Source organism: Neovison vison, chromosome 2 (assembly GCF_020171115.1).
Source record: "Neovison vison isolate M4711 chromosome 2, ASM_NN_V1, whole genome shotgun sequence".
Lineage (NCBI taxonomy): Eukaryota > Metazoa > Chordata > Mammalia > Carnivora > Mustelidae > Neogale > Neogale vison.
The window spans coordinates 73,574,749-73,589,903 of record NC_058092.1 but is presented as its reverse complement, the minus strand read 5'-3'; the positions used below and the strand labels follow the sequence as shown (position 1 = coordinate 73,589,903).

Genomic DNA, 15,155 nt, shown 5'->3' with positions numbered 1-15,155 from the left:
GGTGGTTGAGCCCCGCCCCTACACAGGTGGCCAATTGAATTTCAACCTTCCCAGCGGATATACATACGGCCTACTGATTGGATGTCTCCACTCAGTCTGCCCCACCCTTACATTCAGGGTCCACAAGCAAGTTCCTCTGGGAGGGGCAGACCCTTACATTCCCCCCTTTTCTTTGGAGATTAGTCAAATCCTTGACTTTTCAGATGGTTCTACCTTATATTGAACATATAAGACTAACATTTTATCGCCCCAATTTTCTTTAGTATAGCAACAATACACTCACAGTTTCTTTAGTCTTAGTCTATGGTCAGCAGGGTCTTTTGGCTGCATTTCCCATTTCTGGAGGGCATCCTTACTCTCAGCTCGTTTGACATGACCCGCATGAACCCAGGCCCTGATGCCTTCCACTTTTACTGCTGTGGGGGTGGTTAGGATAACAGTAAATGGTCCCTTCCAACGAGGCTCCAAATTCCCCACTTGATAGCGACGTATCCAAACCAAGTCCCCGGGTTGGTAAGGATGTGGTTCCACCGTCTCTGTTCCAGTATAGGCAGTTTGGATCCCTTCTTTTTAAGACAGACTGTAATGCCTGCAGTGACTGGGGTATAGACTGATCAGTCATTTCTGCTAGGGCAACCTCCTGTAACCTAGGACAGAGCTCCCAAACATTATTTTAAATGGGGTCACCTTGTTTATTACATCGTGCCCTGAGAGTAAAATGAAGGAGATTTTCTATCCACCGCCAGCCTCCAGAATTAACTTTGTCAAGGTCTTTTCGAGAGTCTGGTTCATTCTCCTTGCTCAGAGCTCTGGGGCCAGTAGGCACATTGTAGTTTCCAGTTAGTGCCTGTGGCCTCGGCCATCTGTAGTGCCTTGGTGAATGCAATCAGCTTTGCTTTTCCACCGAGATCCTATGTGGCAGGGCTGACATCCAGAGTCTCTGCCCAGGAGAAACCATTGCAGCCCCCGCATACCTCTTTTCCACTGACCATGTAACTACTCCCTTCTGTGAACAGAGTCATTTCCGCATCCGGGAGGGGAGTGTCTCTGAGATCCGGCCTTATTCCTGTGACTTGGGTTAAGACCTCCCCACAGTCGTGTGGTCAGCTAGCTCTTCTGGCAGCAGTGTGGCTGGATTTAGCACTGCTGGGGGTCGGAAGGCCACTTTTGGTTCATTGAGGAGAAGGGCCTGATACCCCGTTACCCGGGCGTTCGTCATCCATTGGTCTGGTGGAGTCCGGAGAAGGCCCTTGATAACGTGGGTGGTGGTCAATATGAGATTTTGACCCAGAGTCAATTTGCATGCATCCTTGACTAGGAGGGCCATGGCAGCAATTATGCAGAAGCAAAGGGGGAACCCAGCTGCTACTGGATCTAGTTTCTTGCTAAGATAGACCACTGGCCTTCACCATACCCTAGAGTCTGAGTCAAAACTTCTTTAGTCAGCCCTGCCTTCACATACAAGTGGAAGGGCTTGGTAACATCTGGGATGACCAATGCTGGGGCACACAGTAAGGCTCTTTGTAATTCCCGAAATGCTCCTTCTGCCTCAGCTGTCCACACTCTACCATAGTGAGTCCTCCCTTAGCCAGTTCGTAGAGAGGTTGTGCCATCTCCGTGAAGGTAGCATCCACAGCCTGCAGTAGCCCACCGTCCCAAGAAATTCCCTCTTGGAGAGCAAAGCAAAAGCAACCGGTATTCCCTGGCAGTCTTCCATCCAAGTACTAACCAGGCCCGACCCTTCTTAGCTTCCAAGATCAGACGAGATCTGGCGCCTTCAGGGTGGTATGGCCGTATACAATCATAAGGTTCTTACCCGATATTCTCAGATGAGTGTACGTGACACCCTATATAACATGGAACCATCCTCCCCTTGCTGGAGGAAGCTGAACTTTCTCATACCCTACTGTTACCTTAATTTGTCCAGGCTTGGTTAGCTACCATATCTCTCTCGTTCATAGTTACATTGGCCCCTGGCCTTCTTGGGCTACTGATGCCTTGTGGTCATACCCATTCTGTACAAAGGAGGAGGTAGTGGAGGGTTTCTAAGTGCTTGGAACAGAATGATGTTTCAGACAGATGGACATGTTGTTCAAAGATGCAGAGGCTGCAGAGAGCCAGCATATTCAGAAACGTGCCAGCAGCTGCACGTGTATCAATCGGGTCAGGTCCCTGGCAGTCTCCGATGGCCAAGATTTGAAGCCTTGACTCCCGAGCTCCTCCCATAGGCCCTTGTGTGACCCATCGAGTCCAGACATCAGAGAAGAGGGACGAGCAGCTCACGGAGCTTCAGAGAGTTTTCTTCCTCTTGGAAGATGGCTTCCTAGACTCAAAGTGGACCCTCAGGCTCTCGTTTTTCTAGGGCTGAGAGCCAACACAGAGGTGCTAAGCAGAGTCCAAATTCATTGCACAGAATTTCCCCTGTTCCATCTCTCAGATTCTGGGTGGAGGAGCCCAGAGAGAACAGCTGTGATCTGCTCTGCCATTAGAGCAGGGCTGTCCCTGGATGCTGTCCTGCTCGTGTCCCTCGTGGGAACTTAGGAGCGTCTTATTTAAGGTCTGTCTGTATAAACCCTGGACTGGGCTACTCCACGGAGTAGATGACCGTTATGCCATATGAAGCCCTGCAAGATTTAGGGTGCAGTCCATTCAGACTCCATAGTGGAAGCGGTGGAGCCATAGAGACACAGTCAGGCATTTTCCAGATTCAAACAGGTTGGACATCCTCCCCTTTTGGTATCCCTGGCTAATGGGAGGTGATCAGTCTCCCCTTCCATTCTTTTACGAATGGATTTAGCTCTGACAGTGGCCTTAGGGCTGTTTATCTCTCTTTTACATATCTCCTACTTTTTACATACAGAGTTGCTTTTCTCATTTCCATCAGTCTTAATTACACTTAACAGAATTTTGTACTCTTAGAAATACCTTACCCTCTACTTAAGACTAAATATAAACCAATGGTGAGTTGTTACAACAGAATTCTTTAGATGGCAAATTTATCAATCAGTTAAGCACAGAATGTGTTCACCAGCAGATTTCAAAAGTACAAACCCAGTTCCAGCAAACAGCGCCCTAGCATTTCATCCCATTTGGTTAGGATCTAGATGTCCAACAAATTTAACTCCATTTGTCATTCAAGCAACCCTTCACAGTTTCAGGTTATCAAAGACTTCGGAAGCCACTTTAACAATTACTCATTAAACCCTTGAAACAGACAGTTAACCATCAGCCCAGCCATCCCTTCGCCAACAGACCTCATGTTCCACCTGGGCCCATTCCACTTCAGATGCCATGCTTTCCCTGCCAGCAAGGGGGAGGGGCCAGGCAGTCCACGTCGGGCCAGAGAAGGCAAGGAATTCCCCGAAACAAAAGAAGTTTCGGCAGCTGCTTGGGAATATTCCTTAAAGTCTCTGTCTCGAGGTTGGTTCATCCCACAGTACCAGTTCTGCTTACCAAAAGTGGCCCACTAGGCACTTATTTTCCATGCCCGGCTCTAATGAGCATCAGCATTGGACACCTTAACCCGGCATTTGACTAACTCTAGGTAGCTCGTTATAGCCCTTAACACACAAAATGAGTGAGGGAGAAGCCCCACATCTATTATGAGGAACAGAGAGATGAAAGCTAGCGTCCCCTTACTCTCTGCTTGCCACATTCCTTCAACCATAACAAAACACAATAGACAACAAAAAGACAAAAACAAACAAATAACCACAACCCCAGTGGCCCTCGTCCAGAGCCTGCTGCTGGAAGGGGGGGGGGGGACTTCCTTTCCTGAGCTCCATGAGCTTTTTCATATTCCCCTATTATCTTGTTATTTACCTTTCTATTTGTTGTTCCTTTAGAGTTCCTATAACCTTTAAATGGTTTATTGAAATGTATACTTTAAAAGTATGAATTGTGTCCAATCAAGTTCTGGACATTTTCACCATCCTAAATGAAACCCCATTCAAACATTGGTCACTCCCATCTCTTGGCAACCTATCTTAAGTAATTATTAATTTACTTTCTTTTCCTATAGATCTGAGTTTTCTGGACATTTCACATATAAACAGGATCATACATGTAGTCTTTTATCACTGGCTTCTTAAATTTGGCCTAATGTTTTCAAGGGTCATCAATATTATAGCATATATCAGTTGCCTTATAGAGTACAGTATAGTTTCTGATCCTTTTAAAATTTTGTATATTGTATGAGGTAGAAGTTTAACTTCATCCTTTAAAACAGGTGCTTACTGCTATAATTTCCCTTTAAGTACTGTTTTAATGGCATTCCATAAGCTTTGGTGTGTTGTTTTTGTTTTTGTATAGCTCAATGGATTTCCTAATCGGATTTTTCTCTTTGTCCTCCTGACCAAATTTATGGAGTGCATTGATTTCTATGCACTTTTAATTTACCCAGAGCTTGCCACTGGTGGGGGCTATCTTTATCCCCAACCGTCTAAGGGGACTTGAACCCCTCAACTGTCAAAGGGAAGGCAGGGGACTCGAACCCCCAACCGCCCAGGGGGACTTGAACCCCCACGACGGCGCAGGGGGACTCGAACCCCCCCGACGGCGCAGGGGGACTCGAACCCCCCGACCGCCCAGGGGGACTCGAACCCCCGACCACGCAGGGGGACTCGAACCCCCCGACCGCCCAGGGGGACTAGAACCCCCTGTCGATCTATCAGCAGAGGGATGGGGCGTCCCCGCATCCACTCCAGCCCTGGGGAGCATGGCTGCGTCCAGCTTCTCCCCGGTGGGCTATACCCTGGAGCTCCAACCAGACAGACGGATAGGATCCCAATACCTCGGAACCCAATACTTCGAAACCCAATACCTCGAAACCCAATACCTCCAAACCCAATACCTCCAAACCCAATACCTCCGGAGGCTTTTCTTAAAAATTCTGATGCTGGCTCAGTTCTCGTCGTTTGATCCCGGACGAGCCCCCAAATGTTAGGGTCCGTGATCAAAGGAACGAGACTGATACAAAGCGAAGGTCAAGCAAAGCTTTATTTCGCGCCAAGCATCATGAATCGCACTGACCGGTCAGGGCTTTCTTTTATAAAAGATGACAACTTTGACCCCGGCGAGCCTACTCCCAATGAGGTTGCTGACATCTAGGTCGTTTCTCACTGTGTCACTGCTGAGGGTCCTGGAGTGCGGGGCAGGGCCGCTGGCACCGCAGGCGTCGAGGGACCGCTGACAACTGGACCGCAGATGTCTCAGGACCGCAGGCGTCGAGGGACCGCTGACAACTGGACCGCAGATGTCTCAGGACCGCAGGCGTCGAGGGACCGCTGACAACTGGACCGCAGACATCGAGGGACCGCTGACAACTGGACCGCAGACATCGAGGGACCGCTGACAACTGGACCGCAGATGTCTCAGGACCGCAGGCGTCGAGGGACCGCTGACAACTGGACCGCAGACGTCTCAGGACCGCAGGCGTCGAGGGAACGCTGACAACTGGACCGCAGACGTCTCAGGACCGCAGGCGTCGAGGGACCGCTGACAACTGGACCGCAGACGTCTCAGGACCGCAGGCGTCGAGGGACCGCTGACAACTGGACCGCAGATGTCTCAGGACCGCAGGCGTCGAGGGACCGCTGACAACTGGACCACAGACGACTGGACTGCTGGGCCGCCGGAGGCTGCAGGCTGCAGGCGATGGCTCGGGGCCGCCGCCGGAGGCTAGAAGCTGCAGGCGGCGGTGCTCGGGGCCGCCGCCGGAGGCTGGAAGCTGCAGGCGGCGGCGCTCGAGGCCGGAGGCTGGAAGCTGCAGGCGACGGCGCTCGGGGCCGGAGGCTGGAAGCTGCAGGCGACGGCGCTCGGGGCCGGAGGCTGGAAGCTGCAGGCGGCGGCGCTCGAGGCCGGAGGCTGGAAGCTGCAGGCGGCGGCGCTCGAGGCCGGAGGCTGGAAGCTGCAGGTGGCGGCTCGGGGCCGGAGGCTGGAAGCTGCAGGCGGCGGCGCTCGGGGCCGGAGGCTGGAAGCTGCAGGCGGCGGCGCTCGAGGCCGGAGGCTGGAAGCTGCAGGTGGCGGCTCGGGGCCGGAGGCTGGAAGCTGCAGGCGGCGGCGCTCGGGGCCGCCGCCGGAGGGTGCAGGCGGCGGCGCTCGGGGCCGCCGCCGGAGGGTGCAGGCGGCGGCGCTCGGGGCCGCCGCCGGGGGTTGCAGGCGGTGGCGCTCGGGGCCGCCGCCGGGGGCTGCAGGCGGCGGCGCTCGGGGCCGCCGCCGGAGGATGGAAGCTGCAGGTGGCGGCGCTCGAGGCCGGAGGCTGGAAGCTGCAGGCGGCGGCGCTCGAGGCCGGAGGCTGGAAGCTGCAGGTGGCGGCGCTCGAGGCCGGAGGCTGGAAGCTGCAGGTGGCGGCGCTCGAGGCCGGAGGCTGGAAGCTGCAGGTGGCGGCTCGGGGCCGGAGGCTGGAAGCTGCAGGCGGCGGCGCTCGGGGCCGCCGCCGGAGGGTGCAGGCGGCGGCGCTCGGGGCCGCCGCCGGAGGGTGCAGGCGGCGGCGCTCGGGGCCGCCGCCGGAGGCTGCAGGCGGCGGCGCTCGGGGCCGCCGCCGGAGGCTGCAGGCGGCGGCGCTCGGGGCCGCCGCCGGAGGGTGCAGGCGGCGGCGCTCGGGGCCGCCGCCGGAGGCTGCAGGCGGCGGCGCTCGGGGCCGCCGCCGGAGGGTGCAGGCGGCGGCGCTCGGGGCCGCCGCCGGAGGGTGCAGGCGGCGGCGCTCGGGGCCGCCGCCGGAGGCTGCAGGCGGCGGCGCTCGGGGCCGCCGCCGGAGGGTGGAGGCTGGACCGCCAAACGCGGTTATAGCTCTTACAAGAGCTGTTACAGCTCTTCTATACACCGTTGACTCCCCTGCTCTTCTGCGACTTCCACCGCTCTCCGCTCCACTTCACCGCTCTCCGCCGACTTCTCCGCTCTCCGCCGACTTCACCGCTCTCCGCCGACTTCACCGCTCTCCGCCGACTTCACCGCTCTCCGCCGACTTCACCGCTCTCCGCCGACTTCACCGCTCTCCGCCGACTTCACCGCTCTCCTGTAGCAGCCGCTGCTCTCCTGCAGCAGCCCCCCAGCCCTCCTGCAGGAGCCCCGGCTCTCCTGCAGGAGCCCGGGGCTCTCCTGCAGGAGCCCCCCTTGGCAGCCTGGCAGAGCAACCTTTATGGGGGTGGTTGAGCCCCGCCCCTACACAGGTGGCCAATTGAATTTCAACCTTCCCAGCGGATATACATACGGCCTACTGATTGGATGTCTCCACTCAGTCTGCCCCACCCTTACATTCAGGGTCCACAAGCAAGTTCCTCTGGGAGGGGCAGACCCTTACACATGGTAGCCACGCTTGGAGAGGGTGGGAGGACTGGACTTTCTTAGGGACTGGTCCGACCGGAATGCTACGTGGCATCTTTCCTCATTTGATGCTTTTCCTTTCCCGCCCCGGATTTCTAGCGGTTCTTTCTCTTGACTTCGGAGTATCTTGAGTTGTACTTCTTTTGCAGAGTTTCAGTTAAAAACAACCTATAAACCTCACGGTGAGGGGCGGGTAGAAAGCAGTGAATCTTAGAAAGAAATGAAAATTGTTTTTAAATGGGCAGAATACAAGAGACCACCGTTCTTCGTGATAAGGCTCTCCCTAAATCTTAAACGAAAGCTCCCATATCTGTGGTCCAGGGTACATTTCTGTGTACCCCGGGTAACACTTCCTGTTAACTTTTTTCTCTCAGTTGTCAGTGGTTTCTAATTCACTGTTAGCTTTTTATCTCCGATCTCTGTTACTCACGTGCTGCTGGATGCATTTCAGTACCGTTTGTGGTTTTAAACAACCTTGTTGCAATAAAAGGAGCTATTCTATACTAAAGCACAATTTATTTTTGAAATCGATTTTCTAAAACGATAACCTTCTTATCGTTTAAAATCTGGCAGTGTTAGCCAACTTTTTAAACTCGTTCTTCATTAACCCAACAGACGCGTTCTTAATCTTTGAGTGGAGAAGGGCAAATTTTGTCTTATTTTTCTGTTCATTCATGTACAGCTTAGTATTTGTTTATGTCTCCTAAGAAGCTTGCGATCCGTATTTTGCTATGTGAGTAACTTTTTTTTCTGGGCACTGCGGAAGCTTTTACACGTTTCATTAATCAGCTTAATTCTTCAGGTATTTTCGTTACTGAGCCTGCTGAACAGTTTTCTCCTAGGAGACATGGTTTCATTGACTTCACCACAATTTAGGGGAGTTAATGCCTCTACCAAAGACTTCCATAAACAGCCCATGCTTTTCTTTCCTCAAAGAGTTTGAAGTTCCTGCCTGTTTTGCAACCATACCTTACAGGTGGATTTTTAACTTCTCTAATTAGCATCATAGTACTTTGTTATTCAGGCATTTGGTGCCCCCTTGGAAATTACCAAAAGACCCTTCTCTAAACTTTCTACTGGAGAATTTTTGTTGTTCTTGTTTTGCCAGTCTTAGATAATTAGAGTCTACCACCATGCAAAGGTAAGGAATAACATATCACGTTGACTTCTGATTTCTCTGTCTTTAATTATCAGTGTTGTGTAACCACCCCAAATTTTGTTGGCTTAAAATAACAATTTCTCATAATTTTGTGGGACTGCCGTAGAGTTCCTGTTTTCCTCTGGCTCGTGTAATGTAGTTGTGTTCAGCTAGTAGGACGGCTGAACTGAAAGGTCCAAGATGGCTTCATTCTTAGTTGGTGCTGTCAGCAAGGGTGACTTGGTTCTCCTCTGTGTGACCTCTCATCCTCCAGCCCAGCTTCTTTTTATGGCAGTCTCAGAATAGTGCTCCTGAAAAGCAAAAAGGCTGCAGTGCCTCCTGAAGGCTAGCCTTGAAAATCACATATGTTACTTCCACCTCACAATACTTGTCAAAGTAAATCATAGGACTGGTCTAGATTTCAGGGATGGAGAAATAGACTCCATCTTTGCACAGGAGGAGTGACAAACTTGGCAAAGAAATTACATACCAGGATAGGAGGGATTTATGGCCATTAAATAATCTACTACCATGACCATACACATAAGTCAAAAAGTTGGGTATCATCTTTGACATTTTTTTATATACCTTACATCAGGCAATTGCCAACTCTTTTTCTTTTACTTCCTAAATATCACTCAGATCCATGCACTTAATGTTAATCCCTCATTTGGGCCACAATATCTCTCATTAGCATTAATAGCCTACTAGTTCACTCTTCTAACTGTCAGAACTTAAATGGTTGGCTTTGTAAGTTTCCCAGTTGCCCAAGCCAGCAAGTAGTCTTTTTTAAATTCTTTTTCACTCTCTGAATCCAATTAGTCATTAAACCCTTGAAAATCTCCAAGCCAGTCCACTTAATTCTATATCCACAGGCACTACCTAAATTCTGACCACCATTTTTGCTTGCCTGGAATTCCCCCAACAGTTTCCTTAAACTGGGTTCCATATTTCATTTTCTTCCTTTCTAATCCAAGCTCTACAGTGCATCCACAGTCATCTTTTTCAAACTTTTATTATAATTCTTCAGTGGTTCCCTGTTGATTTTAAGGTGAAGTCTGTTCTCCTAAACATTCCTTAACAAGGCCTGTTTCACTTGATACTTATTTGTTGAGCCAGGCTTAAGTCCCAGAACTTAACGCTGCTGTAAGAGCCAAAAGATAAGGTGAAGAATTGGGGTCTTTTTTTTTTTTTTAAGCCTGTCTCACATACCATGTTCTTCCTCAACCAGGCCTAAAGTGTTTAGTTAAAAGGCAAAGCTTAATTTACATACCATCTCCAGATATGCAGATTCAGATATACTCTCTCCCTTGCATATTCTGTCATCATTTCTTATACTCTATTACACAGATACACAATTTTAACAGTACCATACCTTGTGTGTTTGTATCCCTCCACTCCCCCTGCTCCTATGCCAAGAATATAGCTAAAGGGAATACAGAGACCTTATTTTAGTTTCTTTTTTTTCATATTGTGCCTCATACGTATTTGTTCACTAAAATCCCTCAGAGCAGGGCACCTGGGTGGCTCAGTTGGTTAAGCATCTTACTCTTGATTTCAGTTCAGGTCATGATTTCAGGGTTGTGAGATAGAGCCCCATGTTGGGCTTGTGCTGGGCATCGAGCCTGCTTGAGATTCTCTGGCCACCCCATCTCTGCCTCTCCTCTCCCCCAAAAAACAAAGCCTTGAGTCTGTAAAACTAATGGTAGAAGAGCTAGAAAGAAGTAATTCACTCATGAAACTCAAGTAAACCTTGTATCTCTACTACACTTCTCTTCTATTCCATGTCTAATAATTAAAACATAAGTAGTGTTTTGTATTTCTTAAGAGGGTTTTTAAGAGTACTAGAAAGTGAATAATGCAAACATCTGTCTGGGACCCACTATGTCCTGGGTAGAAAACTAGATGCTTCATTCACTTTTTCTCCTTTAATCTTCAAAACTGCTAGATAAATCACAGTTATTCCTATTCAGAATTTCAGAAGTAAGATTGCTGCGTGCTAGCATTTGAATCAAGATGTCATCAGACTCCAAAAACACATTTTGCATATATATGACACCTGTCCGTAGGTGCACAGTAAATGCCATAATAACACCAATTAAATGACTGCATGATCATTCACTTGAAATTTTTGTTTTGTAAAATGTGCTTTGGCAATAACAATTTCTTATATTTATTAACAAGTTCATGGTTTCAAAATGATTTCACTTTTATTGCCTTTGTTAACCATGGTTGAAAAACAAATCACCATAAACTTTATTGGTATAAAACAATTATTTTGCTTTTAGATTCTGTGGGTCTGCAATTCAGACAGGTCACAGCAGGGTGAGTTATGTGTTCCATGGCGTCTCTGATAAAAGGTCTGAATTATGAAGTTCTTTATTCATACGTCTAATTAATGATGGTTGTCAGCTGGGGGCTTCAGTTGCTCTCTACATGGGATTCTCCATGTCGTCCCTCTGATTTAGGTTACCTTACAGCATGGTGGCTAAATTCCAAAGTTGAGTATTCTGGGAGAGGCAAAGACAGTGTGTAGGAGTACTGACCACGCAGAGGCTGTTTCCTTTTTTTATGACCTACCCTCAAAAACCACAGAGTATTCCTTCTTTTGTACTCTGTTGGTCAGAATCAGTCACAAGCCCCTGCCCAGATTCAAGGGAAGGGAAAATAAACTTCTCAGTAGAAGAGTGCCAGTCAGGGGCACCTGGGTGGCTCAGTGGGTTGAGCCTTTGCCTTGGCTCAGGTCATGATCTCGGGGTCCTGGGTTCGAGCCCCGCATCAGGATCTCTGCTCAGCGGGGAGCCTGCTTTCTCCTCTCTCTCTCTGCTTGCCTCTCTGCCTACTTGTGATCTCTGTCTGTCAAATACATAAATAAAATCTTTAAAAAAAAAAAAAAAGAGTGCCAGTCACATTGTAAGAACACCACGTGGGGTGATATATATATATTGGTGTGGCCATCTGTGGAAAATACAAATTAACCTGTGAAATAGGTCAAGCATACCACTTTACTAATCAAGAAATTAATCAAAGTACTAGTACAGAAGCATGTGTCTTCAGTGCCTCCCACAGGGCTGCGATCTATTTTGAATATTACATACATTCCACATTATTACTGAGGTAAAATGAAAGATGTGTAAGGTATCAAATTAGGGTATTGACTGGCTGGCACAAGACCAATGGGATAATCAACATTTTGGGAGAGTATGCCAGAACTCCTTGGTTTTTTACATTGGCAAATGCCCTTGGGTTTTTATCTACCTTGTTCATCCTGAAGAAGGTTTGACAAACTATTACTGGTGGGCCAAGTCCAGCTGGCCCTATTTATGTGAAGTTTTATTGGAAGACACCCACTCCCTTACTTTTGTCTGTGCTGCTTTTGTGCTTTGTACCTGAGTTGAGTATTTGCAACAGAACTGAGGATTTGGGGGGTGGGGTGGTGGGGGTGGGGTGAGCCTGGTGGTGGGTATTATGGAGAGCACGTATTGCATGGAGCATTGGGTGTGTGCATAAACAATGAATTTTGGAACACTGAAAAAAAAAATTTAAAAAAAAAAAAAAAAACCATTTAGCCACCAAAGTCTAGCATACTTACTATCTGGCCCTCTACATAAAGTTTGCATAAAAAAAAAAACCAAAAAACCATTTAGCCACCAAAGCCTAGCATACTTACTATCTGGCCCTCTACATAAAGTTTGCATAAAAAAAAAAACCAAAAAACCATTTAGCCACCAAAGCCTAGCATACTTACTATCTGGCCCTCTACATAAAGTTTGATCTAAACGATCAGCCAATTCCATTCAAACAATCTGAAATTCCCCCTACTTGAGGCTGTAGTTTTCACCAGTTCATTTGTTCAGCACGCATGAGAATTAGGACAGATGCTTTAAAAAAGAGTAATTAATAGTTTAATGTTTGGCGTCAAAAGATTTCGCAGTACTAGGGAATCAACTCTACATTTACATAGTAGTGTGATGAGTGATGCTGTCTTAGAACTGTGCACAAATCTATTTCTCTGAAAAGCACTATGGCTAAAAATTAGGATCTGACTCTCCACCCCCCACTGCCCCAGAGGGCTTACTGAAGACTGATACTGATCAGGTTCTTGGAAATAAGTTGAAATTAAGAAGGTGAAAAGGAGCCTTAGATGTAGGAAAAGTATGAGCAAATGTATGAATAGGAATTTTATTCTTCCAGGAGTTCATTATAGTTGAAAAGTAGAATGGGATTGGAGAAGTAAATAAAGGTAGGACTGGCAATGACCTTTTAAGCCACTGAGGCAAGCAATGATTTGAAAGCTCTTTAAGAAACGGAATTGTCAAGGCTTGTTAATTAATTGTTTATAAGAATGGCAGAAAATATAGAATCTAGGATGGCTGGCCTGGGCAACTAGATGGTCCGGGAAAATAGCGCCATTTTACTAAGTTATTAAGTACATTGGGAGGAATAGATTTAAGCAGAAAAGGTAAGTTTCAGTGTCAGAGATCTTGAATTTGCTATGCCAATGGAACATATAATATAAATGAGGTCAGTTAGACTGTTGGCTTTGGAAGTTTGACACTCAAGTAAAAGACTCAGGAGTTCTCAGTAAGTGGGTATTTGAAGCCTTGGGGAAGATGCAGTCATCTATAGAAAATATGTAAAGCACAGAGAGCCAGAAATAGAAATGGGAAACAGCACTTAAGAAGGAGGACAGGCAATGGGAAGAACAGCTGGAGCCTTTTGAATACCTTTTTATTTAGTGATTTTTGGCAAGTTTAGTTGAGTGGTAGGGTCGGAAGCTAGACTATAGTAACAATCCAGAGATGACAGAACGTGGAGAGAGCAATTAAAACCGTAAGGTTTGAATGGGCTGAAGAATTGAGTTTTACCAATTAAATCCCTATGGAAGTGCAGAAGATAAGCTCCAAACCACAGGTAGAGGGATTGACCTTAAATGAAGGTATACTGTATTCACTGAGATATGCATGAGAGAATGGATAAGGGAAGAGAACAGATATTTTTCAAAGCCTGCTTTTGCTGATTGTTCTGATTGGTTGCATAAGTCATTTCATTCATCTTACCTCAATCTGTTTTATGTACGAATTATTGTTTTCCAATATAAATATAGAATAATGTTTTATTTCTCATTTTGTTTATTTTCAGGTGTCTGCGTTTGGGGCAGAGTTTTCATCAGAGGCTTGCAGAGAGTTGGGCTTCTCCAGCAACTTGCTCTGCAGCTCTTGTGATCTTCTTGGACAGTTTAACCTGCTTCAGTTGGATCCTGACTGTAGAGGATGCTGTCAGGAAGAAGCACAATTTGAAACTAAAAAGGTATTGTTTTCTAGTATCTCTCTTCCATTAGTTGGTGTGGTTAAGATATGGTGAAATGTTAAATTGCCTAATCAACTTAAATATAAAATCCCTAGCTTTTGCATTTTGTAGTTTTAGAAAGTCAACTGATTTCTTTCTGGGCCACTAGACCAATTAAAGCAACTAGGAAAAGTTAGGGTTTATATACCAGGACCCCATTCTACCATGGTTTAGCAGAGGGGTTACAAAATTACTATAGCATGCTTGGATCCTTCTGGCCACATGAAGATGTTTCTATTCATTTGTAATAAGAACTCAGTCTTACAGTGAAATTTGAGATGAAAGTGTAGCACCTACAGTGCCTGGGTGGTTCAGTAGGGTAAGCATCTGCCTTCAGCTCAGGTCATGATCCCAGGGGTCCTGGGATCAAGCACTGCATCAGGCTCCCTCCTCATGGGGGAGTCTACTTCTCCCTTTGCCCCTCACCCCTCTTGTGCTTTCTCTTTCATGCGTGCATGTTCTCCCTCTCTCTCTCTCTCTCTGCCAGATAAATAAATAAAATCTTTTTTAAAAAAAAAAGGAAAGTATAGCACCTACTACCTGGCACATAATTCTAGGTGATAAATAAACTTTTTATCTAGTTAACAAAGAATATGGTCTGTTAACTTACATGGCTGTTACTAATATTAATAGACAGCTAATCTCATCTTTAACACATGAAAACAGCTAAGGATAGGTAGTTCTGACTATCCAATAAAATCTACTATTTTGTCCCATTGTTCAAATTAATAGTTAACTTACTCAGTTCTTAAATTTTTTCATAAAAGCCCCTATACATTTTAAAATGAAGAAGTAGCCTGAAAAGATCATTTATATAAGCCAGATAAAATTGAATCAGTGAGTCCCCTGTGTTTGGAATGAGAAAAAGAGTTAGCATCTCTGTTAGGTTTCCTTTTCACATTCTCTTTCACTTGTACATACTGAATTCTGTTTCAAGGTGTTAACAGTCTGTAAAGCTTTCTGTAATTGTATTCTTGCTAGGTAGTAAGGTTTATTTATAACACCAAGTATCGTTTTACCGTTCTAAAAAAGTAAGCAGGGCCGTCTGGGTGACTCATTGGGTTAAAGCCTCTGCCTTCGGCTCAGGTCATGGTCCCAGGGTCCTGGGATTGAGTCCCGCATCGGGCTCTCTGCTCAGTGGGGAGCCTGATTCCTCCTGTCACTCATTGCCTGCCTCTGCCTACTTGTGATCTCTGTCTGTCAAATAAATAAATAAAATCTTTAAAAAAAAAAGAAAGAAGAAGCAAACCTTTAAAAGTGTTAATATTTAACCAAAATTTAATATTCAGTTCCTCAGTTATGAACCTGAAATTCCTCCTGTCCCAGGATGGCTCCTAAGTCTTCC

At 47.0% G+C, this 15,155-nt stretch overlaps 1 protein-coding gene and 1 pseudogene across 1 annotated transcript in view; one reads left to right on the top strand and one right to left on the bottom strand.

The window, feature by feature from the left end:
- Positions 1-15,155, top strand: part of SELENOF (selenoprotein F) — a 70,629-nt gene that overhangs the window by 2,590 nt on the left and 52,884 nt on the right. The window contains exon 2 of the mRNA XM_044238630.1: positions 13,604-13,771. Coding sequence (XP_044094565.1) covers positions 13,604-13,771 — 168 coding nt within the window. The remainder of the gene's footprint in view (positions 1-13,603; positions 13,772-15,155) is intronic.
- On the bottom strand, positions 1,682-1,799 carry LOC122901326 (annotated as a pseudogene).